The sequence below is a fragment of the Poecile atricapillus genome, chromosome 4 (assembly GCF_030490865.1).
Source record: "Poecile atricapillus isolate bPoeAtr1 chromosome 4, bPoeAtr1.hap1, whole genome shotgun sequence".
Lineage (NCBI taxonomy): Eukaryota > Metazoa > Chordata > Aves > Passeriformes > Paridae > Poecile > Poecile atricapillus.
In genome coordinates this window covers 70,268,679-70,296,006 of record NC_081252.1, presented here as the reverse complement: position 1 = coordinate 70,296,006, position 27,328 = coordinate 70,268,679, and the positions used below count along the sequence as shown (strand labels likewise).

The 27,328-nt window shown below is 43.3% G+C and overlaps 1 protein-coding gene across 7 annotated transcripts in view; it reads left to right on the top strand.

Annotated features, from left to right (window-relative positions):
• The window catches only part of FGFRL1 (fibroblast growth factor receptor like 1), a 167,797-nt gene that overhangs the window by 128,443 nt on the left and 12,026 nt on the right, over positions 1–27,328 (top strand). For all 7 annotated transcript variants that reach the window (XM_058837256.1, XM_058837257.1, XM_058837262.1 and 4 more), the window contains one exon: positions 23,789–23,869. In XM_058837256.1, coding sequence (XP_058693239.1) covers positions 23,789–23,869 — 81 coding nt within the window. The remainder of the gene's footprint in view (positions 1–23,788; positions 23,870–27,328) is intronic.

The window sequence follows — 27,328 nt, the reverse complement described above, 5'->3', positions numbered from 1 at the left end:
TTGCAAGCATGTGATAGTCCACTGAATAAGAGGTGGTCAGTTAAATGGATGTTTTGGCAAGTTACTTTCCTCCTGGAGCCTAGCCTCGATGGAGTGAGGCTGAGCCCACATCCCACCCCAGGCTGTGCTTCCTGCACGGTTCTCAGAGCTGAGTTTGGATCCATAGCCCGTGGGGAGAAAAGCTCAGGTTTAATTATGGATGGAGCCAATCAGTCAGACAAAATGACAGCCCACTCAGGTCTTTAGCACAGAACTCATACTGCATTTTTTTCAGTGATTACAACCCAAATCCTCCCATTTCTCTCCTCCCCTCCCCCATATGTGTATCCTTCAGTATTTCTGGGGCTTGGTCTGGTTCAAAAGCAAAAATGCTGAGCGGTAATAAAAATCAAGGTTAATGTACCATAATATTGAGTCAAGTGACTTGTAAAAATTCTTGCTTTAGTTTCTCTTAGTTCACAGACACGAGGTTCAGAACTTTTTCCAGAAAGATTTGCTATTGCAACATGCTCTTATTATGACAGCTTTTATTTTTAGAAATGTTGAGAATCTCTTTGGAAACTATTTATAGGTTTGCTGCTCAAGTATGCTGAGGCTTTTTATTTTTGTTTAATTATTGCACACATAGTTTTGCTTTAATGTTGTTTTTATTTAATGACATGGAATATATATATATTTTCTTTTTAGGGAAACTCAAGCATACAAACCTTTTCTTTGCTGATGTATATATTGGAAAAGATTGGGGCCAGAAGTGAGTGCTTCCCAAGTGAATTTAGACTCAGCTAAGACATTATTTAGCTGTGGTAGTTAATTGGGATAAATTCACATGGGTAGACCCCCAGATTAAACTGTCAGATGCCCTGGGTGAGTACTTAATTGCCAGGGTTTTATGCAAACCATAAAGAGGCAGTTAGTTTAAGTGTTGAAGCTGACTCCCTGCAGAGGGGGATGCTTTGCTCCATCCTTTTTCTGATCATCTGTCCCCATCCTTCTGTTCTGTTGGGTAAGACTTCCCCATGCATCCCAGCTGCTGAATAGAAAATCAGGGCAAATCCCCTTGTCTATTTTTGTATCCCTTATTACCTAGAAAGTAACTTCCATCATCATTTCAAATTATGCAATTACTCTTTTTCCTTCACTAAAATCTCAATATTTACAAGGCTCATTGCCACACTTCATAGGCCAATTTAGGAAAATATCAGCATGCCTGTGATTTTCTGAGGACTCCACGGTGGAGAAATTGGATAGATTTGTGTTCAAGTCAGAATGACAGGGGCTGAAATGCATGGAAACATTTTAATCTAGTATGTTAATGGTCTCTCCTGTCTCAGAAATGTCCATTCTCTACTCAGGCAAAGGAAATTAAATGCAAAAAAAAGTTATGAATAACATCTAATCAAGAAGCCATCCCTGTTTTTATATCTTAGAGGAGAAATTAACCATGACAGCTGCTTCTGGAAGGTTATTTGTCCATGCTATTATGCAGAATTCTGAAAATTGCTATTTTTTCCTCTCAGACTGTTATCAGGAACAGTTATGTGTTTTGCCTAAAGACTATTACTTCCATTGTTTTTGAACTTTACACCAGACATAGTCTATCACAAAAATAATCACTTGTCTTGTGACAAAACAAACCATTCCATTTCTTTCTTTTTTCCAAGGCATCTCATTATCAACTTTGGAAGGAAGTTGAATTTATAAAAAGATAAGTCATGTAAATAAGCTGGAAGAAATCTAATCAAAGTCCTTTGTCTTCTTTGGCAAGCACAACTCCATTAAACTGTGATTCTCCTTTGAAGCTTCGATTACCTGACTTAGCAGAGCTGGAGCAGGGGAGAAATGGCTAATATTTCTGAACAATGTGCATGTGTGTATGTGAGGGGGAGTTATTAACTTGGGGGAGGCAAGGAAAAAAATAAGTCTAAGCAAGTTTACAGATTGCAGCTTTATGGTTTTGGCCAGCTGCTTGGAATGACAGGGTGAAATTTATCCCTGATGTGTGCCCACTGTAAGCAAGTGGAGGAGCAGGGCCAGTAAATGCTGTCTCTGCAGTGCCCCGTTCCCTTCCTCACATGGAACTCTCTTGCACCCATCTCTGTCCACATGTCTGTGCCCCCAAATGCTGTTTGCACCAAATGCACATCAGAAGAGCCTTGCATTGCTCCCTGTGAGCACTCCCCAGGCTGCATTGCACAGGGTTCTCTTTACCTCTGTGTTTATGTCAGTTCTTTCCATAGAAAGGTAAATGTCAAATTCTCCTCACTGTTTTTTTGAGTGTGCATCCACAACTGTCTTCAGTGTTGACAGATGCAATTAGACCATATCTCCTGGGGAGCAGCATCCACCTAGCCCTGGTGGTGTCAAAGCCTGTGTGTTAGGCAGAGTAAATCAGAATAACTGAGGAATCTTGAGTATTTGAGTAAAATCACCCTGCTGGGCTCTGTGCTGCTGCAGCTGAATTTCTGCTGCCTGGAGAGCTTTCTCTACACTCATCCAGGCTCCAGAAATTGCCACAGAGAGGCATAGGGCTTGCAAGGCATTAACACCTGCATGCCTTCTCACAAATGACAGTCTCACTTTTTTCTTCCTCAGTCAAGCATTCAGCTGATGCATCAGTGAGCTGTATGCATGCAGTTTGCCACGGATTTATTACAAATAATTTTAATCTTTCTACCCCCCTATCATTCTGGGTTGTATAAATAACCTAAAAATTGAGGGCAAAAAACCATGGATTTTCTGTTCTTTGTTGGAATGCTGCTCTGGTGTAACTGAGAGGAGAACTTGACCTGCTGTATCCGTTTTTGCAGAGTTCAAACTGTAATTCCAGGCCAGATTCTAATCTGTGCTTCTTGCTCATATTTCACTGAAGCTCTCAAAAAATACACACACTGCGGACTGCAGTGCAGAGTTGCAGGTAGTGAGTGACTTATCTGGCCTGAAGGATCTTCTGGAAATAAATTTAAAAAAAAAAAAAAGATAGTGATCAAATTGCTGAAAGTGAACAACTGATGGGTGTTTTAAGTCTTTAATTTGTTTTCATTTGCTTGGAAAAGCAGGCCACGTTTGCCTTCAGAGCAAAAGGCAGTTATTGATAGCTATACTTAAGTGAGCAAAATAAAATGCTTGCAATGACAGTTATCAAAGGTTAGGTCCTTGGAGATAAAAAGCTTTTGTGTCCATGTGCACTCCAAACCAAATCTTTCTGTGGGCCTACATAAAGTATACAACAATGTGCTTCCCTTCTGAACTTTTTTGGGACATGGCATGGAAAGACTGTAGCAGTCTTCATGAAGTCAAATCCCAGATGGGTATTGGTTTCAAAGGGAATGATGACTAGCCAGTATGTTAAATATTTTAATTCAGTAAAGCCTCCTGTTCTCCTTGATGTTTGCTAAAGTTACGTTCAGCAGCTGTAGAGGAGAATGTGCACAAGAAACCGAAGGAGAATCCTGTGTCCTCTCCTCTTGCCTGACCAATAAATTTTAGCACTGAGTAGGCAGGCACAAGCGCTCCTCACCTTGGCCCGTGGGGTGGGGAGATGAGCACAGAGGGGTTTGGATGGAAGCAGAGCTGAGAGCAGCTGGACCAGGTGCCACTGGTGCTCTGAAATGTCACTTTGGAGGCTATTAACATAGTGAAGGCTTTTGAAGGCTACTGAGCTGTTTGTAGCATAATCCTTCCGCTTTTGTGCCGCAGCACTCTCTGCGTGCTGCGCTAATAGACGCTTGTGCTGAGGAAGCCCACCATGTACAGGGCTCCAGAGTGAAAAACTGCTTTATCTGCACACAGTGGCAGATGATTGCTGCTGATAAATGTCTGGGGCAGGTCTGACCTGCCCCATTTTTTTAAGATAGATTTGAATTTTCCAAGAATCCCAGGTTATCTGGTTCTGGACAGAATCTGTTGAAAGATACGAAATTTATTATAATAGAGGTGAGGAGTTTGGGGAGTGGAAAGTTTGTCTTGAACTTCTTCACCTTGCCAATGTTTTCTGCAGTAATAAAGAAAAATATTTTTTGCAATATTAGGAAGTTATTTGGCAACAGTTTTTGGAGAAAGAGGCTGCATTTACAGGCAGCCAATACAACAAACAGTCTTTCCTCTAGAGCAACTGCACTGGCTTTGGTTTCTTTTGCTTTCTTCTGCTATTTTTTGGCTTCTGTAGAATTTCTCTAATCTTACCTTGCTTGAACTGTGAATCAGAGCCTTTAGACCTGCTAAATTATTCCAGAGGATTTAAGGCAAGTCTTTGTGTAGTTGATTTCTCACTGATGCCCCACTTCTCTCTGAGCATTCACTTGGCTCTGAGCTTGGCTAGGCAGGAGTGAAGGAGGCAGGTACTGACTTCTCACACTGACTATTATATATATTTATATAACAGTTGAAGCACAGGAAGAAACCTGTATTCTGTCCTGCTATTTGTGGGCCTGGCTTTGCTGCTGAAAACATTTTTAGCTGTGACTTTACACTACAGGTATCTCTGCTTTTATGTTTTGCAAGTTGTGAGGCATTCAGCTCATTTTTCAAGAGCATCTCCTTTGCTTTTCGTGGGGCAAAGCTCCTGTGTCACAAGGCACTGCACTGCAGGTGGTTATATCAGTTCCTTCTTGATGACAATTTTAGTATTTGATCAGCTTGTTCCTTTTCATTTTAATTTATTGACAATTACGCTTTTCTCACTCAGAAGCAGTACTGTATGATATAAAAGCCAGCTCTCCCCACCCTCCCTGGCTACACTTGTCAAGTGTGTTCAGTCATAGCTGCTGCCATTTTAATAACCAGTTCCTGCTCTTAGATCTTGAGAATGTATGATCAAAAAATCCAGCAGCTGAGAACTGCATTGAAATGCAATGTTTTTGCTGGAAAAGGCAGCTCTTCAACTTACCTTTTATCCTATGGAAATGGCAGAGGTGGGAGGTGTTACACCAGGTGTCCAGTCTCTCTCCTTGCATGGGGTAAAGTTGTCTAAATAAATACATTCTCACTAGCACTAACTTGCTGAGTTACAATCTTCAGCAGCATTTCATTTGTTCCCAGTGGAACCTTGTCTCCTTGTCCCTTTTGCAGGATTGTCACCCTTTTATCTGGTGAATTGCCTGTGCTGGAGTGGCCTCACACTATCCACCATTCCAGCAGGATAATTGCTGCTGAGCTCAAAACACTTGTCACTTCTCCAGCTCTGGAAGGCAGGAAGGTTTGGATAGGTTCCTGAAAAATACACTTTTTTTGGCCATGGCAAGGATGTTTTAAGAAATGACGAGCACAGAGAAACAGGGTCAGGTGGTGCTAATGTGACCTGGGGTAGTCCCTTTCCCAGTGGCACACTGTTTGTGCTGTCTGGTTTGTTGGGGGATGCTGGAAGCTTGACCTTTGGTTACATGACAGAAGCACAAACCTGGGTCTGCTTATCCACTGTGTGCAGGCAAGCCAGAACATATTTAGGCAAACTAGATAACTTTTAAAGCAATGTTTCCTAAATTCCAGCATAAATTGCCTATGGGTCAATTGAATGCATATAAGGATCAGGATTTATCATAAGGCCTTGTTAAACTCAAAAAAAAATACCCCAAGGTGTAGATCAAATCCGATATCAAAGAACTCACACAAATAACCTACAAAACATATGTTGTCCTAAGGCAAACATGTTCCTAAGCAGATGGCTTTGCATCTTTCACTGCTGCTGTTTGCACTGCAGCTGCTCACGAGGTGTTTCACCTTCCCATCCAGCAATACCCCTGTGCAGCAAAGGTGTGATTTAGATTTGGTTTCAGGCAACAACTTTGAAGGGTGAAGGTGGTAACTTTATCCAGGCTTTTTTCCTAAGTAATTTGTATTGTTCCTTTTCCTGAGACCTTTTACAGTTTGTGCTTTCCATGGCCATTCTTTTTTTTCCTTTTTTGTGGCACTTCTTCAGTCTTGATATAATCCTTTAATATATAAAGGAGAACAGTTCAGCCCTTCAGGGAGATGTCATTGGAGACCACTTTCAGTTTTTTGTGTCTTTCAGTGTTGTTCACATCCACCCTTAAACATTAATATTCTTCATCCATTCTACTTTGAAGCTAGTGAAACACTTTAATTGACTTTAGTGTCCTTTGATCAGGCCTGTGATAGTTGTATAATGTTGCTGTCATGCTGCACAGGTTGTAAAAAGGAGTTTGTATTTAGCCTTTCCTCTAAAGGAGTGCTAATGTTGATCTTATTTTTGGCTCCTTGTAGAGGGGTGCTCTTGCACAAATAGTTGGGAACAGTTGTGCAGTCCTTACCCAAAGAATATATAATTTCGGCAACAGCAGAAAAGGCAGAATTAATATTAGTACGAGTAAAAGCTTTGAGGCAGTAAGAGGAGTAAGTATCTTCCTCATTTTCACTCAGAGGCACTGGGAGAACTGAGAAGAAGTCAGCTCTCTGTGCCTTATACCTGTGCCTTATCCTCCAGCAGTTGTTCCTGAGCACAGCAGCTACTCCCATCTCAGACCAGTGGAAACACTGAAAGTATCTGGAAACAGAGTCTGGCCTTTCATACAGGAATCAATTTGCCCATCACTGTGGAGCAGCCACAGGGAAACTGTTCAACAGTACAAAACCCACATTGTGCATGAGATTAGAACAGGAAATATGGGATTGCAAGCCGAAACTGCATGGTAAATTTGAGTGAGTTATACACACTAAAACAACATGCTTCTCTCTCTGCATCCCAGCCTGTAGCAGAGAGGCTCACAATTTGGCTCTGTTTAGCCTCATGTTACTCCCAGTTGGTGGGAACCCCTTGCTCCTGGGTTCACAGATGAGGTCCTGGGCCATCAGCAGGGAAGGTCACCTCTCCAGTGGTGGAGGAGAGCCTAGAGCCTGGCTGGTGCTGTGCTGTCTGCTCCACATCTCCCCTTTAAAGAAAAGAAAGAGACTTTGATAGCTTTGAGATAACAGCTCCTGAAGGCCTCTTCTGAGATGTGTCACCATCAATCCATGGTGTGTTTACCTACGAACATGGGTATATGTTACCCAGCTTTACTGTCCCCAAAATACCTATGTAACTTCTTTTTTTCAATTAGTAGCCAAAAATGTTTTTCCACTTTTCTTCCTTTTTCAAAAAGGCTAATGGGAAAAGAAAGTCTGCTTCAAGAGATGGTTTTTTTTTTCCTTTTGATAAGATTAACCCATTGTTTGTAAAGCAGAAAACAATGTTTTCCACTGAGCAAGCAAAACCACAATTGCCGTAATGAATACTGGGTAGTTAACCCTTCTCATCTGGAGGAGATAGCACATAAGATTCACTGCTCTACTTACCCTGTGGAATAAAGTAGCAGTGGTATTAATCCAAGCCAAACTGAGGTTTTACAATTGCTTGTATTATAATTGCAGTTACAGCATTTTTACAGCCAGAGCAGAAGGCTTCTGAAATTAAGGTGATATTTAATCTTCTTAAGACTGCTGGGCACCAACTAACTGCTCATGCTATAGAAGGGAGACAGCTGCCTTCTGCTCTGCTTTATACAGAATGAATGCCACACCTCAGTTTCTGGGAATTTTCCAATGCAGTTTTCATTTGGAATAGCTAGTCACTTGAGTAATGTGTAGCTTAGAAATAAAATAGAAGCAATTTTCTGCTTAATTAGAAACATAATCCTAAATTCTGCCAGCTTCTGCCTGGCAGTTGAACGGGAAGGTTTCAATATGGGATTGAATGTCATGTTTTGAAGCCTGCTCTGCATCCCTGCTGGACTGGCAGTGTGGATGCTTTGCCTTTTGCTTGGGAAGGGGCAGCGTGGTGCATCACCTCCCAGGGTCAGTGGAGAGCCATCCCAGCTTCAGGCCAGGCACTTGATATTGGCCAGGGAATCCTTAAGGATCAGTGAACTTCATGTGGGCAAGTTTGAATGGAAACAATGGAAATCTGCCCTCTGAGCTCGAGCAACTGGGTTGTGCAGGAGGGGAGGTTCTCTCTGGTACAAGGAGGCCTCTTGAAGAGACTTGAAATGCTGACAAATTATGGTTCCACCAACGAGGAGTCAAATTAAGGAAGGTTCATGCTGAGGCTGAGAGTTTTCCAGCAGTGTAATTTCTGAGTGCTCAAAAAGCAAGGGCTACACAGTCAAACATTGTTTTTCTGCTGTGTTATCACACAGGGAGCTTCCCAAATCACTCTGATTTGCAGTGGGACTCCACTGCAGCATGTGGGAGTCAGCTGGGGCTGTGCTAATACAGGTTTGAAGGCATAAAGACAGTGAGGTTCCTGGCCTTCAAATGGATCAGAGAGCAGATCCTGCTCCAGGAGTTTAATAAATAAAGAGTGACAAATCTCTACCCAGATGGGGTTGGCTTGGGAGTACACAGGGAAGTGTAATCAAACTTTCTTGCAACAGGATGGTGATTGTTCAGTGAGATACTGGGCAGTTCATTCCATGTCATACTGATATATAGGATTGCCTTGAACATCCAGAGATCCAGTGGCTTCCACAGGGACATGCAGTATCTCAAGCCTGTTTTTTCTTAGAGAAACCACATCCACAGATGTGATCCAAAACCCTGTGCTCTTCCTACATTCTGACTTCACCTTCTTTCTTTTGAACAGAAGTAGCACTGTTTTGTATTTTTTAGGTTTTCGGAGTTACGACACTTCCTACATCGTATTATTTGGCACAAGGATTATTTGTTTTCCAGCTTGTGGATTCCCAGAATTTCCAGACAGACAAAGCTATATCAAGTCATTGCAAAAGCATGGCTCTTTGACTTGTCCTCAGTTATCTTCCCTGTGCTTCCAGAAGCAATCATGGATACACAGACCTGCTCCATATTGCAGGCTTCATCCCATTGCTTCTTCTCACAGAAATTGTGTTTTTATTAAAAATATTCCTCTCCGTGGTTGCTTCTTCTTCCTTTCAGCGAATCTTCTTTGGAGCAGCCCCTCTCTGGCGTTCCTCCCATCCCACTGCCATGAGGCTGCCTTTATTCCTGGTCGAATTACTGAAGCCTTCCCTCCTCCCTGTGGCATCCAGGCGTCCCAGCTCAGGGTTTACCCCAGGCTTCCCATTGCGTAGGCCCCTGTACTGCTGCCAGGCGATCCTCGCAGTATATGCTGCGGGTGATTCACTCAGCCCCTGGAATGAATGATTTTATTGCTGCCAGCCTGTCAGAGAAATCAGCTTGAAAGCTGAGCCAGAGAGCGCTCCTGGGAGCGACCAACTCAGGGTGGAAGCAAGTCACCACTGAGCAAAATAAACCGGGGGATGCATCAGCTGGGTAATGCAGGTGCTGTTTTATAGCAGAAATTCAAAAGAACCATTTAGGCTTCCACAGGTTTTATATGTAAAGCTCATAAACATCCAAATCATGATATTATAATTGAGCGTTGTTGTTTCCCCGGTTTGGGGTTTTAAGGGTGTAGATTTCTGTTAAACTGCCATCCTTGTAAAGATTAGGCATGGTCTGGACATTTTTCTCTTCCCATTTACCTCCCAAGGAATTTGCATTCCGGCTCTGGGCCTGCACTTGGGTGTGCGTGCTGCCACTGAAAAGGCTGTGAGCCATAAATAAAAGAACAATATGACCACAAGCACCCCCTGCAGAGGAAGAAGAAAGACATGAGTAAAATAATATGCCAGAGAAAATCGCAGGCCAGATAATTTATCCAGCCCTAATTATTTCTGGGCCAGAATGAGGTATATCAGATAGTAAGAAAACACTTCATTTTTTCTTTTTTCTTCTAGTCATTTCAAACCATTGGACTATTACAATTTGATTCAAATTTTAGTTGTCTCTTTGTCAAGAAAAAGTAACCAAAGGTCAATCACGAGCACCACAGAATCCACTGTGTATGTTTCCAAAGCAGAAAGGCGATTTTTTCATGCATTTCTGGTACTTTCAGCCACTCAGACTCCTGTGTCTTGAAAGAAAACACATCTCAGGTGTCACGTTAATCTGGTTGGTATGAGATTATGGCTTGCAAATTTCTGATTTTGGATATGGATGCCTGGCCCATTTAAAGGACTTCAGCATAAATAGTAATAATACACTTACAGTGGCGCAGTCTTTGAGAAGACGAGACAAAAAGCTGTGCTTGTTAAAACAAAAGATACCCCAGAAGCAGGAAATTTAATATTATTAATGAAAACAGAAGGAATTATTGGGAATGTTTTCACACGATAGAGTTCCTCATTCAGGATGTATTACCGTGGGGACTGCACCGAGGGCTCTTGCTGGATCTCTTTTTTCCCCGAGTGTGTCTGCAGCACTGTGAACATTCCTCTGCTGTAGCCTGTGATGTATTTGGAACATTTGCATGTAATCTGTCAGGCAGGGCCTCTGCTATAGAGCGTGGGAGTTTCAGGCCTGTGGGATTTGTGAGGCTGCAGATGCACAAGTGGAAGTCAGTCAGATTTGTGGCATGGACAGGGGTTTCCCCGGTGTTGGAAGGAGGGAAGAGTAAGCCCTGCAATCTGACTGTGCACAGGCTGTTCTCACAAGGTTTCTGTTTTCAGGCTCTGGATGTGTTTTGGCACTGGAGTTCTCCTTTTCAGTCGATCCTCCCCAATTTTTCAAGGTTCACCCACAAGTCATAATTGCCCAGGGGGATAACTGCACATGGATGCAATGAAATGCATTCATAAAAGTGCTTGTTTTTACACTGACGGGGCTCTAACTACTTGTTATCTCTGAGCATGATTTAGAGGGACATAAATGCAGCATCTCAGCCTCACACATTCATAACCCCTTCCATCAAAAAATCTCGAAGCATTTTACGCACAGATGTAACCAGATAATATGTCCTGTTGTCTGTGTGGCATCTCCAACATCAGTCATCATCATTCTAAACCATATGCCAGAGTCTAGAGTATTCCCTGAAGTATTTTACACGGGAGGAATCATGTAAATAGAATATCTGGCAATCTATGAATGGCTCACAGGATTTCAATCAACTGCACAGTTTTAAAATTGGCATTTAAATCCCTCTCACATCTGTTGTTTAAAATAGCCAACAGCGTGTGGAATACATTCAGTATGAAATACTCATATGAGTATGTTAATAATAAAATGCATTATCACAGTAAAAAATAAGGTGTGTAAACTGCAGTGCTTGTTAGAGTAAATATTTAGAGATTTTAGAGAAAGCACTGTTTACTAGTAAAAGAAAAACAAAAAAACTTTCCCTTCCACAGATAATACTGAGATGTTCTCTGTTTTTTGCACATGGGACTTAAATGTTCCCAGTTGCCCCCGTGGTGCAGATTGTGGCTTCCAGTGCTCTCCAAGAGCAGTCCATATGGGGTAACTTGCATAGGAAGCTAATAAACTGCACCTGCTTTAGCTTCTAAATATCAGAGGGTGAAATACCTCTTGGAAGAAGTTTTTTATGGATCATCTGGGCAAGGTCCTAGGTGACAGCTAACTCTGGTTAGGTGTTAGGTAGTTGTGGGTCACTGACAAGTGTTGAATTCCACCTGCAGCCCTTGTTTGTCTCCTCAATGCGTTTTCCTGTCTGCAAACCAATATTGTTTATGAAGACTCCCTGCCCTTGCTTGGTCTCAGTGAAGCCTTTAAATGAGGTTCAAGGTGTGAAGTGTGTTAACGTGGGATATGCTGTGTCTCTGACTGTAGAGGATTCTGAGTACTGGGGAGAGCTGTACCCTCACTCTGAACAAAAATGCAGTAACTTTGCTACTGAGCACTCAAAATCCACTGAATGCTACCCAAAATAATCTTGAGTTTCATATGTCTTTAGATGACCTTGAAAGGCCCCTTTCAACCCAGGCTATCCTATGATTTTATGATTGTGTGTTTTCTTAGGTAGCTTCTGTCTGTAGTCCTTTCTGATCCTAAGATGGTGGTTGTTCTTATAGGCTGCTGGTCAAGTACCAGGACAGGCATTAAAAAAAATGCAAAAATACACAAAGGAATTTAATTCCATCCCACAGGAATGACTGTACTATGCTAGTCATTGTTTTGAAGCATGTTTTAGAAATTTCTAATGACAGCATTGGGATTATATAGTTAATTGTGGAGCAACCATTTTTACAATTTGTGTTTTGCCCCACATGGAAAGCTATAATTTACTCCATGTAATTAGGTTAAGTTTAATTTTGGCGAGACACAGGCCAGCATTATCCTGTGTAATATACTGTAATCCTCACGTTAGGTAGGGTGCCAAGTATTCAGTTTCTTTTGGGAGCCAACAAAATTGCCACTTGTCAGGGGTTGTTCTTGGACAGAATTGGTAACATTTTGCTACTAAAACCAGCTTATTATTAGTCTGATAATGACCTAAAGATATATGTATAATTTATTCAACATTATGAAGGTAAATGGCACTTCATTAACAGAATTATGTGTTTAACAGCATATGGGGGCAAAGTTGCAAGTCTTGATATCATCAGACACCAAGGCTACTTTCTGTCTTTCATTGACCCCAAAATCTCAATTTCTTTACCTTATTGTCATTCTGTAAAGTTTGTGGTCAGAGAGATTACACCACTTCCATATTGCTGTTATACAACTGCATAAAGTTGTGTGAAAAACATCTTGTTTATAAAAGATAAATATGAATTTAAAAAGCTAAAATTTATATTTTCTCTACCCTTTCAAATGCCTTTTCTTTACTTTCTGAGTTAGTGGTTTACCTAACCTTTAGAAAGTCTATTTATCAAAAGAGATTTGAGTATAAAGTCGGGATGGTGACTGATGGGGGGGACTGACTGCTGCCAATGACATATTAAAATTTGTATTTATTACATATATGGACTGGTTTCTGAAGTAGTTCTCTTCTGAAATCTGAGAGGAAGGATTCCCTAACAATATCTTGTGCCCCACTGAACATAATGAACATCTTAGACACTTAGACTGTTATATTCTCTGCAATGTCCAATTAAAAGTTATCATCCTCTGTTGATGTCTTAGCACTTGTACAACTTATAGGTGCTGCTATTTCTTGAAATCAAAGTTAAACTGTAATAGCCTGTTGACCTGTCTTGATGAGGTGTGATTTTTCACCTCAAGCAAGCACACTTTTCCTATTAAAGATGTTGAGCAGCAGTCCTCTCTGATATTTTGCTTCATTTGGTAATTGTCGTAGGATGTTTCCTTTTCTTCCATGGGGGATATTTTTACTTTTCTACCAGAAGACTATGAAATATGTAAGCCCATAAAGAATGTTTCAATAGTTTTCATACTGGGGTGGAAGAAACAGCTGGATCCACATTCCTGGCTGTAAAGCCCAGTATTGCAATTCCCAGCTCATCGTGATGAATTGGGTAATTCCACACTGAGGAATTATCTCAGTGTTGGGAAGGGACGGGACTGTACCATTGATTATTTTTGTTTGATTATAAATGCCATCCAAAAATAATGCTTGTGCTCAGTCACTGACATGTGTGACCTCTCTTTTTCCTTCCAGCTCCTCTGGAAATCTATTTGTGCTGGCCTATTTAGGCCATGTCAATATTCAGGGAGATGGAACACCTATCAATGATGTTTCTACATGTTTTGGTGAAGATAATAAACATCAATCAGTGCTAGTAGGGAGAGGAGTGATGGAGGTATAATTTTATGAGGGACAGCAGCTGTGTAGTGGTTAAAATAGAAGGCTGGGAGCCAGATCTTACCAGTTTATCCTCAGCTCTGCTGTAATCTTCTTCTTATCATTAACCTTGCATCAGTCCTTTCAGTGGCATGCCTCCCTCCCCCAACCCTAAGCAATTTAGGATTGTTGAAGATGGAATTTTGGCCTGTGTTTTTGGGTGGAGTGTTCATACCACCTCGCTTTTGGCACCCACTTCACGTAGCCATCATCTCTTCTGCAGTGAGGGAAGAGTGGTAGGTGTCACCCTGACCTTCTTTTCGTTCTCTGGACTTGAGCACTAGAGTTAGGTTTCCAAAGTAAGGACTGTTTAGACTTATTTGTCAGATAACACTCAAAATCACAGATTTCTTCTTCAGTGTTTTTAAGCTTTCTATAAGTAACTAATAATTTATTCTTATAAATAACAACTGCAGTGAAATGGTTATAATTCAAAAAGCCCAACTGGTGTTATAAATGAAGCTTTTCTTCTCAACTCTATAAAGTGCAAGACCCCCATCATTCCCCCACCAGGCCAAAAGGGGTGGATGCTAAAAATGTGTTTTTCAAGGAACCTTAATATGTGTGACATCCACTCTGTTCCTGCACTACACAGGCAGTGAACTCTTTAAACTGGGTCTGTCTTCTGTGCTATCTGCGAGCATCCTTTCATGTACTGGGATCCTGTCTCTAGGAAAGCCTTGATGCTAGCATTAAAAAATACTGGGAAATATTACCAATTCGTTCTGGGCCTGGAACAGCTGGCTGGTAATTGCTGTCTTTTGCTGCTATTTCATGCTCAGAAAGTGCTGGGGACAAGGCAGAAGCCTAACCACTCATCTTGTTCTCTGATTTCTTCTCCCTTTCATCCTCTGCAGTAGCAGATCAAGACTGTGACCGCAGACTGGTGCCTGTGGTACAGAGCTCTCGGGGCTGCTGTCTGTGTGTGCTGGAGCATGCTGATAAAAAAAGCAACCTCAACAACAACAACAAAGGAGGAAGAATTGTTTTCTTGCCCCCTATGGAATGGAGACCTAAAGTCAGGCAGGAGGTCCTGGTGTCTGGAGGAGTCAGAATGGCGGAAGGGCTGTGATTGCCTTTGTAATGTAATTGTTGTAATGGCAGGCCAGGGAATTGCAGTGGTTGAGTGAAAAACTCCAGCTGTTTCTCCTTGTGGTTCTTTGTGTGGTTGCAGCAGGAGCTGGAGCATCCCCATGTGCAGATGGAGCCATGACTGGGAATGTGTCTCAGATAACTCTGTGAGCTCTGTGGGCAGCAATAGACCACAAGGAGCAAGGAAGAGCTGCACTTTCAGAAAGGCTTCTTCCTCTACAGCATTATGGAATGTGATTGGGGAAGGAGGATTATAAAGTAGGTGCAGATCTGAACCAGATACAGAGTCATGAGCACAGAGAAGGGGAGGAGAGAGGTGAGTGTGGTCAGTGTCAGGTCATATCCTGCATGAACTCAGAAGAACTCCAGAATTCCTCTGTATAGATACAGCCAGAAGAGAGTATTTCATGATTTTCAAGGACTCCTTTTCCACTAACATCCTTTTCTGTTGTGTGTTTTCTTTCTTATCAATCATGCCATACTCCAGGAGTTATTAAAGCTCTCTTTGAGAACTACATGAGCCAACTTTGGCAAATGGGATTGTAAAATCTATAGTTCAGCCACAGCTTAATCATTATAATTTTACATCTTCTAAAGTTTGGGGCTGGGAAGCTGCCTGTCAGAAAAGGAGCTGGAGGTGTTGGTTGAGAGCCAGGTGAACATGACCCAGTGTTTACCCTGGTGGCTGTGAAGACCAGTGGGGTCCTGGCCTGGGTCAGCACTGGTGTGGCCAGCAGGACCAGAGTAGTGATTGTCTCTGTGTGCTGGGCACTGGTGAGGCCACACCTCAAATCCTGTGTTCATCACTGCAGAAAGGCATTGAAGGGCTGGAGCATGTCCAGAGAAGGGCAAGGGAGCTGGGGAAGAGTCTGGAGTACAAGTCTCATGCGGAGCAGCTGAGGGAGCTGGGGGTGTTTAACCTGGGGAAAAGGAGGCTCAGGGGGGGCCTTCTCAGTCTCTACAACTCTCTGACAGGAGGATGTAGCCAGGTCGGGCTCTTCTCCCAGGTAACAAGGACAGGATGAAAGGAAATGGCCTCAAGTTGCACCAGGGGAGGTTTAGACTGAATATTAGGGAAAATTTCTTAATGGAAAGTGAAGGGTTATCAGGCATTGGAACAGGCTGCTCAGGGAAGTGGTTGATCACCATCCCTGGAGATATTTAAAAGATTTGTAGATGTGGCCCTTAGGGACATGGTTTAGAGGGACTTGGCAGTGTTAGGTTTGTAGCTGGGATCAGTCATTCTATAATTCTATGAAATAGAGCTTCTTTCTCTTCTTCTGAGAGACTATTCCATAGTCAAGTGGATGCCCCTCTTGGGAAGGTTTCGTATATGTTCAATTTAAAGACTTTCTTTTTTTCATCTCAGTTTTTTATATATTCATCTCTTTATACCCTTAAAATACTCAACTTTTCTGAAGTTCCACTTCTCCACATTTACCTAAGGAAATACATAATCCATTTCCATACCAAAGTTTTTTAATCAAGCCCAAGCAATAAGCCACAGCATTCTTTATGCAGGAGTACAAGAACAAGGATATGTCCATGTTGGTCTCCCAGCAGAGATTGCAGTATCAAGGAGGAATTGGTAATAAAAGGTTTAGTTCAGGTGCTGGTAGCAGCTTATGCACAGCAGTGAGAGATTCTCTCCAGACTGCTGAAACTCTCAGTGAAAGTAGGATTGTTTCTTCTGTGCTGCTGGAGCTTGATTGGTACCTGCCTGTAAAATAAACTGGTTTTCATAAGTCTGTGCTACCCCATAGTCCCCCTTTTTCTCGTTCTGTGGAAGAGAGTTAAGTCTTCCCTGATCTCGAAGTTGTCATCTCTGATTATGTTCACCTGTTGTTGCAATGTGGGCTGCAGCAATAACCACCAGTTCAGAGCTTTGTCACTGACAGGTAATACAATGGGCCTGCACATCATCACAGCTTAGAAATGAGAGTTACTGATGCAGCTCTGGACAGAAGCCTCATTTCTTCATTACCCAGGCAGGGCTTTTGTCTGTTGTCTGTGGAGTCCCTCCAGTGCTTCAGGAGGCAGGTGGCCTGCAAATGTTCCTTTTGCAAAGCATCCTGCTTACAAGAGATTCCCTGGGCTTGAAGTGAAATCCATGAAAAGTTTTGAATGGAAATTCTCATGAAAATGGCCAGAGCTGAAAATACCAAAAAAGCCACCAACACATATTTTTTTTATTTTTATTGTCAAGAAATTTCCAGTTTTAATACCTCTGGTTATTTTTGGCCCAGCTGCAGTTGAAGGCAGTAGGTAGTAAAGTCTCCAGTGCCTGTCACAGGGGGAAATTCTCTGCCAGTAACATTTTACTTCATGTTAGTTTTATTGTGGGTTCTTTGGTTTTGGCTTTTTGTTTGTTTATTTTTGTTTTCTTTTTTTTGTTGTTGTTTGGTTGGTTTTGGGTTTAGATTTATGGGTTTTTTTAATAGAAAAGCAGAGTATTCCTTGACTATGCACTCCTCTGAGTGGGTTTCTACTTTTCCATCTTGAGGGGTTTTCTCTGACTGGACCCAAGGAGAGGGGGCTCCTCCATGAGATCTTTTTTATCCAAATATTCCTGATACATTTGCTTTCACTGAACCCTTCCACATAAACTCTAAAAGCATTTCCTGTTTTTTCATCACATCAGCACTGTTAACACAGTAGGTGACACTGTTAATACAGGTAGGTTAAGGAATGGTGAGCATGAGTTGGGAGGTTTAATGGAGGATCTACAAAAAACATTCAAAATAGCATCTAATATTTATGCTGGGTTTGTGTCAATGGGATGAGTTCATTGGAGTTTGGTCCTTTTCTTTGGCAGGAAAGAGGGTTCAGAGTGGACACTTGGTAAATTAGACTTCAATGATGGTAAAAATTCAGAATTAGTCAAAGCAAAGACTTTGCATCTTAATGATTTCAGGTCATCCTTGAGATTCACCTGTCTCAAGGGTCCTGAAGACAAGGTTCAGGCCTCACAAAAAACACAAAACAAGCTGAAAAATCACAAGAACTCGAAAATTAGTGTTTTGCTTCTCTTTGCCCAAGATTTTAGAGTGTATTTGCACAGAGTTCTTCGGAATCACAGATGTTAAGAGTTGTTATTCAGTAACAAAAAAAAACCCTATATTTTAAAGTAGTGACTTCAAGGTCAAGATCATGTTCAAGGTCCTCCAGAAACATCCCAAATATTACAAGATGAGCAATAAAACCCTGTCAGCTGGCAGTGGTAGCTCTCAGATGTGTTTGTGCTAGCCAGTGGGTTGGGCTGTTTTTCCCTGGCCATTGAGGATTAATACCAGCTGAAATTCTAATGAAACCTGGAGTGTTAATCCACATTAAGGAGATCTGGGAAAACCAAGTGCCTTAATCCCTGTAATATGCCAGAGATAAAGTTGTTGTTGCCTTCCTACACATGTACCTCATGGACCATTCATCTGGGCGTCAGATAAACCAGTCAGGGTAGCAGAAGGCCCCCTAAGCCAAAGTACAGACTGATCTTTGCCTTGTGTTTCCCTTTAAATTCCAGCAAGTATTACAGCAAAACCTGAATGCATCTGAGCTAAACTGCAGAGACCTACTTTTTAAGACTGCACTCACTTTTGTGTGTGTTTATCTGCCATCTACTGCACCTTCAAGGCTGCTGAAAAATAAGTCAAAGCTTTTCCTGTTCAAAGCTTATGGTCTAAGTTTTCCTGGTTAGGCTCGACAGAAAAGTTCTGATTTAACTCCTGGAAGGGTCCAAGATCCATTTCCCACAAGCAACTTGAGTTTGGTCACTCCTCTAGACTTCTGCAGCAGTGAAGGACATCGAGGAGCAAATGTGATGTGCAAACATGATGCATCTGGGCAAACGCGAGAGTCAGCTCCTAAAGCCAGAGCTCAGAGAGATTTCTTTCATTCATCCATGGGAGAAGAAGAAGGCCTCATTATAATTGTTCAAGCCTGACTGGATTACATCACTTTCCCCCTCATTTCACTCCCTCCCTACTTGCCTCCCTCCTTTCATTTACACCCCTTGTTCAGCATCAGTGTGGAGTGGGGGCTGCCTTAATGATGGATGCTGATCGCTTCATTCCCCACTGCCCCCCCAGTGCCTCCCCCAGTGCTTTGAAGTGTGCTCAGGTCTCAGGCTCCAGTTCAGAGGTCACTTTGTTTATTTATGCAAAGCTGGCTCATCTGTGAAATGGGGCTTTCAAGGCGTCTGACATCAAAGACTCCAAAGCTGGTCCCATCAAGTCAGAGCAGGGACGGGCCTTGCATTATAACAAATTGAAGCAACTTTGTGAATCATAGGGAAATATGATGGCTAGATTTTTGATTCAAAAAATTGGGCTGTTGTTTTGAGTTGTGGTTGGATGCTCAGCACATGGTGTTGGCCTGAAAACCAGTCATACCCTCTCAGATAAAACATGAGGCCTTCATGGAGAGCCTGTGGGTAAACAAAATTTGATCCTGACTCAGTAACATTCTGAATATTTCCCATCAGTTACTCTTAGAGCTGGACCATTATGCAGAATTTTTCATGTGCTTTAACTTTTAAGAGGGAATGGAACAATTCTGCTATGGTAATAAACAGTAACCATATCCCCACTGATGTGGCAGTCTTTGTCCCATAGGCTCCTCAGTTTTGTCAGTTGATGGAGTTACATACAGAAATCCCTTTCCTGCAGAAATCCAGCCTGCTTTGGGACACCACACTCTTCCCCAGTGCCACCCATATCTCAGCCCTGTGGCATCTCAGACCTGAAAGCCAGCTTGGAATGAGATCCTGAAGCAAGGGAGAGGCAATGGCTGGAGAGCAGCTGAGGATGATGCCGCTGGGGTGACATTCCTGAAGAGAGGGCTGATGCCTCTGTGTCCATCCTAGCCCTGTTGCATGGCCCACGTGCGATATTTGGAGGGGAAGGGCCTACACGAGTTTGTCCCATGTCTCCAAGTCTGTCACCTGACATGATACTGGAGCCTTGCCCTTCAGGTTTCTTGACCAGCCAGCATGCTCTGTTAACACCATGGAGCCAAATTGTACATTAAGGACACCTAAATCATGTGTATGTTTTCTTAGCATCAGATACTCGTGACATAAAATTAGTCAGTGATTGCTTTTCAAGGCAGGTTTTCCACTTCATCTTCCAACTGGCTGCTATCCTAAGCGTGTGATACTGTCCAAGAAGTCCAGTGCAGGATGACCTTCCAATATAGGTCACAGAAAAGGGAGTTTGTAGGAAACTTCAGCAGTTCATCCGTCTTAGCACTGCCTCTCATGGTAATCTGCTGGCAGCAAATTCGGCAGTGCTGAATAGCTGGTCCCTGCTGCCCTTGGACTGCAGGCTGATTTTTCTGTATGTACTTATCATCCCAAACTGCCCACCTCTGTGGGGAGCTGACAAGAGCATGAATAAGCAACCGGATTATTAGGTCATTTCTTGAATATAGCAAAGACTCATGATCTCTGCTACTAACTCACCATTTTGTATGCTGCTCATATATATCCAAATGTGGCTTCTTTCTCCAGGTCCTCTCTCTGTCTAAGAGGAATACTGCCAGGCCAGTTGTGTTTGTGACAGCTGGAGTGAAATGCAAACAGCAGGTCTTCAGATCTGACACTAATAAGCAAGCTTCAGACTGCAGGTTTGGGCTGAACCAGATGCCTCTGAGCTTTTAGGAAATTTAGCTTTGCTTTCAGCATCACAGACCCCTGTAAAACACTATAAAAGTGTTTCTCTATCCTTGGAAACCACTTGATACTAAAACTGAAGAAATAAGAAAGTTGTTCAAAGCAGAGAGAAACAAACTCCACGCAGCCACAATACTGACTTTGGTTGAGGCAGGTGGAAGTCAAATATTGATGATGTCTGAATTAGACAGGGGCCTTCCATCCTCAGGGTGTTCCTGAGTTATCTCTCTCCTGAAGTAATAAAGCAGCTCTTTTTTTGGTTCTTTGTAACCACAGGTCAGAGCTTAAGACACTCACCCAAGGTGTAAGAGGGGAGATTCAAATTCTGAATGCAGCAGAAGAGAGCGCTGACCCTGCGTCACTCACATCACAGATTAGATTATATTTATTTATCATTATATCTCTGGCTACTTCACTGCCTCACTCACTTTTTAAGTTCAGCTGGAGACTCAGGGGCTTCAGGGTATCTTCCCCAAATGAGCTTCTTCCAGTTTCTGGATGTCACAAATTGGCTTTTTGGTACAGCTGCTGCGTGTGAGTTTGTTGAGATATGAGGAAGGTAGGAGCCCAGTTCAGTGCACGTGGCAGCTGGAAGGGTTTGCTGTAACATCCCTCACCCCATGAGCAGCTTTGGGGATGGGAAGGAGCATTTTTGCTTTACAAGAGTTGCCATGTTTATGGCATTTCCCCACCTCAAGACTTCAGCTATTGTTGTTAGTGTTACCAGATTCCAAGCACACGTGAAGCAATTTCCAGCGTATCTAAACTAATGTGCCTAAATGCATTCAGTTACTTCAGTCTTGCTCCTCCACCAGTTCATCTATTCCATCAGCCATTTATGGTGGCATAAGGCATCCTGATCTCTTTCCCCAAAAATGTTTTTTCTGGGTTTGGTAGGTGACTCCACAGCAATTTGTTGGGATAACAACTGACGATGCATCTTCAAAGGATCAAACGGATTCTGAGCAATTTTCCTTACATCAAAAGCTTGGCAGCAAGTCAAGAGGTGTGGAGTCCATAGTCAGTGGTTGTGTGTCGGCAGGAGGAGGGCACAGGGGCTGACTTACTGTAAATGAGGCAGCAGGCAAGGGGGATAGCCTGCCCTTTATACATCAAACTGAGCAGGATTAAAGTATAATTGACAGAACATCACCACTTGAACATCGTAGCCACTTTTATGATATTCAGCAGTTAACAATGGACTGGAATCCCAGATCTCTGACCACAGTTCTTCCTCTCCTTTTCAATACATTTTTCTAATTGTCCTGAGGGATTTACTGTCAGACAGTATCCAAGAGTTCATTCGTGACACTATGATATTTATGAGCAAAACTGTACAAGTGCCAGGAGATAGTCCCTTTGGTATTTTGACTGAAAGGAGAAAACGTCATATGCAAGCCATCATGTATAATGTGTATTTTTGTATTCCCTGCATTTGGTTTGCCAAGGCTGTAAAAATAAACTTGCAAAGTGCAGCTCAGGGGGCACTGGTCTCCTCTGTGACACAGGCTGCAGGCAGAGCCTGGATGGTGCTCTGGCACTCGGGCTCTCTGTGAGACTTGGTGTTTGCTGAGTGGGACCTGTTTCACCCTGCTGCCCGTGTTTTGGGCATGTCCATGGTCTGAGGCACCCAGGAAAGGCCCAGGCTGTCCAGCCATGGACAGAGGGTGCCAGGAGGTGGGATGGGGCAGTCAGCTGGAGGAGCTGCTGGGGTTTGAGCATGGCACTGCTGCCCAGAAAGTTTTCTTTTCCCCTCGAAGTGACAGCTGTACATAGCTCCAGGAGAAACTGTGCTGAAGTAGCCAAAAGGAGAAGAGAAAAATCTCTCAGTGTCAAGGGGGGACAAACTCATGTGGCATTGCAGCCTCTCTGCTTAAGGGACAAGGCTAATGAGAGCAGAGCATCTGTTGGCATATAATGTCCTGTGCTGAAGAGATATTCCAAAATAGCAGAACCTGGAGTGAGGATTGGGTTAGACACATTCTTCTCTCTCAAAGACTGCACACAATTTTGCACATTAAATACTGTTTTAAGCACAACTCAACTTGTAAAACAACATTAAGGAGAAGTTTTACTATTTGTACCTTTTCAGGAAGGCATGCTTATATATAAGCTGAGATCAGTTTTTCCTCTCTGTTGCAGAGATTACAGAAATAATTTACCTCTCTTTTGCTCACAAGACCCTTTTCTTAAGAGTTTCAGGAGTTGGGCATTTGGAGGCATTCCTTCCTTAAATTAGATGTTTCTACTTGTCTTTATTTGTTTGGGTTTTTTAAACCATTGTTTTCCTCATTGAGGCAAACTTTCTCCTAGCCTTCACCTGACCTGTCTCTGAAAACAAAATTTTCACCCACTTCAGTGCACTTAAGTTAGGAGCTGAGGAGCTCTTGGTCGAGACTGTCACCTGAAATGCAGCTGCCCTCAGGGGCTGTGCCACCTTGTAGAGCACAGAACTAGTCTTAGAAGAGAATGTGTTTTGCTGCAGCATCATGTGAAGGTGCCCAGGGTGCCTCAGGTGCACCTCCCTCCTGGTGTGAGCCATTGCTACGTCAGAGGCTGCTCAGAGCTGAGCACTCGTGCAGTAGAGGTCAAGCTGGAGGAGGAAAAATTTTCACATCTGTGTGCTGCAGAGGTGTGAGACCACCAGTATCACTCAGGTTGTAGAAGGAGGCTCAGGGCACTCTCCTGCCCCCTTGGCCCTCCTGGAGACCTCACAGGTGCCCATATCACAGTAGCAATTGGAGGTGGGGACTGCTGGGGAGATGGGGGTTTCACTTTGTAGAGCTTTCTATTTCTTCAGGGCAGAGCTGAGATTTTGGTACTGCTGTGTGGTAGTGATATAGACAGCAAGAGCGATGAGGGACAAAGTGTTGTGTTGATACAGGTGGATGGGTGGTCTTAATTAAAAAGAAACACCCCAAAGCAACTTTTCAAATCAATATTGGTTTTTCCAGCCATAAATTTGCATTCAGTATCCCTTGAGAGCTCATTTGACCCCAGACCTGCTTGCTTTTCTGATTTTGAATGGAAGCAGAAGGGTGAATTAGTGGCCACAGTCATACTGCTTGTGCTCTGTATGCCTCATCATTGAAGTGTCCCCCCATCTCATAGGTTTCATTGTCTCTAATTTTGATTTATACCATTATTTGAATAGATGGTACCACAGATCAGCTCCTCCTAAGGAGCAGCAACCTGTAAACATAAACAAAGAGTCTTTTGTCAGCTATTAATGGCAACATTGATTAAACTCCCATTGATTTGGTAGCCTGCCGAAAAGCTCATAAAGCAGAAGACGAAATTGTTCATTAAACTGGCCAGGCTGTAGGTGCCAGGATGTGGATGCCTACTGTATGTTGAGTTTGCTTCAGCTGCGTGGTGTCTCCAGTACGAAAATGCAAACTCTTGTTGTCATCCTGCAGGAGACCTTCTTAACGTTTTCCTTTACCTTTCCTTCACAGATGATGCCAGCTCAGGAAAGGACAGCCAGGTGCCTGAAGGCTCCAATGGAGAATATGAAGATCACTCTGGGAAGCAGTGGGGTAAGGAGCAGTGTGTGTTCTGTGGTTTTCCTCAGTCCTTGCTTCAGTGCTGTTCTTGTGGCACGTCTCTCAGTTGCTGAAGGAGAGGAAAGGCAGAGCAACTGGAGTGAGTTCTCCCTACATATGGTCAAATAATAAACAGAGTGTCAGCTGAATGTGTTGGTGTGAATGGATCCCATCCAAGGGTCCTGCAAAATGCAGCCTGTGGCTGGCCCTAGGGCCCCCTGCCATTTACCCCAGCATGGTTCTCCCTTGTATTTGTTTTTCTGGGCAGCGACTTTTCTTCTGCATGTGCAGCTATTACAGCTTTCATAGACTCCCTGTAAAAAGTATATTGACTTTTACAGCAATATTTCCAAGAGTCTTCAGTGCCAACATAACATTGCTCTGACTGAGGGCAAATGGGAGGTCTGACTTCACTTCAGGAGAATTAGCACTAAGCCAAGATGAGTATTTTTTAAGATCACCCTCTCTTGCAGACACCTGCCTGAACTTCTTTAAGCTATGGACTGTTCAGGCAGATTTTGTTGCTGTTGCAGAGCTTTGGGGAGCTGCTAAAATCTCACTTGGAACAGGCTCTGAATCGCTGCAAAACTTGCAGGCCCAGTTTGGTCCAAGCACTCCTTGAAGGACAATAAGTTGTCAGGCTGATGCCAAACAGCTTTTGGCCATTACTGACAGGAGTGTGATGTGAGTTAATGAGCTCAGGGGATGAAGCACAGCATTTCATTTTGCTCAGGCAGTACATCCCTCTCTTCAGTTTTATAATACAGAGATGGCTTTGTACCACATTTGTGGCCAGGGAGAACCTCACAGTAGTGGTAGGGGTGGAACATGACAGGTTTTCTCTGTAAGAGTCCCCACCACTTAAGCTGAGGCCAGTTTTCTTCAGCATCTGGCAAACAGGGATGTGGTGTGCTGTGGTGCAGTCTAGGCTACACTTGAATTAAATATTTATCTCAGACTGAGCTTGAGAATGAGACCTCCACTCATTCTGTAAAGGGATGATAACATTTTAGAGCTGGAGCAAGGGTGTCTTGGATAAAATGCAGGTTAGAAGTACTTCAGGAGAGGTTCAGCAGCTAGTACAAATCTGCCATCTCTCCACATTTCATTACCACTGTGCTCCTGGTAGAGCTGCTGGATGATGGACTAATACAACAGTACAACAGTAATATTATGAAGAAAATATGTAAACCCTACTCAAATTATTGGGCACTGACAATCTTGTATCAGATTGTGTCTTACTCGGTGCTGCCTTGGCCCAGTTCAGTGCTCCTGAACCTCTGCTTTTTCTTCTTCCCATCCCTCCTGTCTCCTCTCCTCTCCCCAAGCAGAGAAGTGCCTGGGGCTGGCCATGGCACCCTTTCCATCTAGCACTGTTCACCAGTAAATTGCTGGTGTGAGCTGGTGTGCAGGGAGGGTCAGTGTGTGTCTGTAGGTCTCTGGAGGATGATGGGTGAAAAAGCAATTTGTGTTGTCACAGTCCTGGGCCCCTGGATAAATGTGAGAGGAGAAGCATGGTGAAAAAAAAAGCTCCACTTTCCATCTACCATCACAGAGTGGTATCTCTGGGGAGAGCAGGGAGCTGGTGTGGGGAAAGATGGAGACCCCCATCCATGTCTTCTCACAACTGACTGAGGTCTTAACCAGAAGAGCTGAAAGTATTTCAATACATAGTCCTATTGAGACACAATTTTTTGTAATTATCATGAAAGCTGGAAGTGACTGTCACTATGTGATGCTGCATCACAGCAGACAACATTTTTCAGATTATCACCTCCCTTTGTGTGAGCAGTGTCTGACAGGAGCCTCAGGGACCCATCCATGCCTCTCAAGGTGTCCCACAGGGAGAGGACACCAATGGATTCCTTCACAGGTCTTTGTGCTGACAAGCTTCCATTGCATTTAATTTTCATTAGCTTTGAATAAATCTTCATGGTCAACAGCATTTCAGCCAGGAACCTGTACACAACACTGTCTCTTTGTCCCCATCCACTTGTGTTTTCCCTTGCTCTTGAGTGGGACATAATTTATACTGTAAAAATGTGTGGTTCATGTTTATGAAGCAAATGCCAAGTGATGTGGAGGAGAACAAGCATGTGAATAACACAGAGGCACTTTGTAATGGCCTTTGCTGGCACTCAAACAGGCAAAACTTCTGTAAATGGAACAGATTTGGGGACAGACATTTAGCATCAACTCCAAAGAGACCTTTTCTGCCTGTCTCTCACAGTGCTGCTTCTCCTCTTTCTTCTCCTTTGTGCTTGCTGCGGCTCTTTTTCTCTCTAATGTGTGTGTCTCTCTCTCTTTCTCCCTTTTTTGTTAACTGGCTTTTCTAAACTTGTCCAATTCAGGCTTTTGTCAAGGAAACATTCAGGACTGTGTAAATGGGATCTGGTTTCAGCATATTGCACATAGCCTGGAGTAGCTTTTGAGACCACATAATCACTTAACCTTTTTTAAACAGAAAAAAAAAGAAAGGAAGCCTGAAAGATCCAAAGAAGTGTAGCTTTACCTGTAGTTTGGTATGTATTTGGGCAACCATGTGTGAGGAGTGAATACAAAACTCCAGACAGACTCATGGGAGTCACAGTGGAAGGAAAACCAGAAATGTTAAAGACCTGCTTTTTTGGGGTGGAAAGAGTTCCTGTCTTAAAATGCCCTTATTGCCCTCTACTGAGCAGGGATGCCAGCAAGTCCTTCTGAGAGTTCAGAGTCACTCACTTGACTTTTCAGTCTGCTGGGGAAGTGTGACTGTCCTGGCTCCAGCTTGCTCTTTGGTGTGTTAGTCCCAGCTCAGGAATCCTGTCCATGAGGATCGCCCCTCTACTGAGACCTGGAGTTCCTGATCTCAGAGTAAATTTCTGCCATATTACAGAGTGACTGTCAAGACCCATTGCATGGCTGATTCCTGACCTCTCCATGAGCCTTGCAGACATTTTCTCAATTTCCACAGTGACAGCCCTTATCAGCACGTCTCCCTCGGCTCAGACGAAAATTTGGGATGTTGCTGCCCGCAGTGTGCAGCTCTGACAGGGTCCATTGTGAGGAAAGAGGATTGTCTCTGCTGTGAGGGAGCCTCCTGCAGCAGACCCCAAAGGGAACACCCAGCAATCCAGGCACCATGACCTGTGCAGGGGGTTAGTATGTCACACTTGCTGCTCAGCTGTCATGGCAAAGACTTCCAGTGCCGGAGTTACTCCGGTTCATTGGATTACACATGAAAGCCTCTGCATGGAGAGCAAAGCATTTCTGAGCAGGAGTTTGAAATAACATGAAATGGCTGGGACCCAAAATGACAGCCAAGGGGGGCAAGGGAAGGCTGTGGAGACAGATGGTTTCCCCTGCGGAAAAGCACTCTGCAGAGAGGGGTATGCCAAAGGGTGTCCTCTTCCCAGAGGGAGGGACACTGGCCAAGGCTGCAGGGGGGTGAGTGCTTAGGGGTGTGCTCACAAA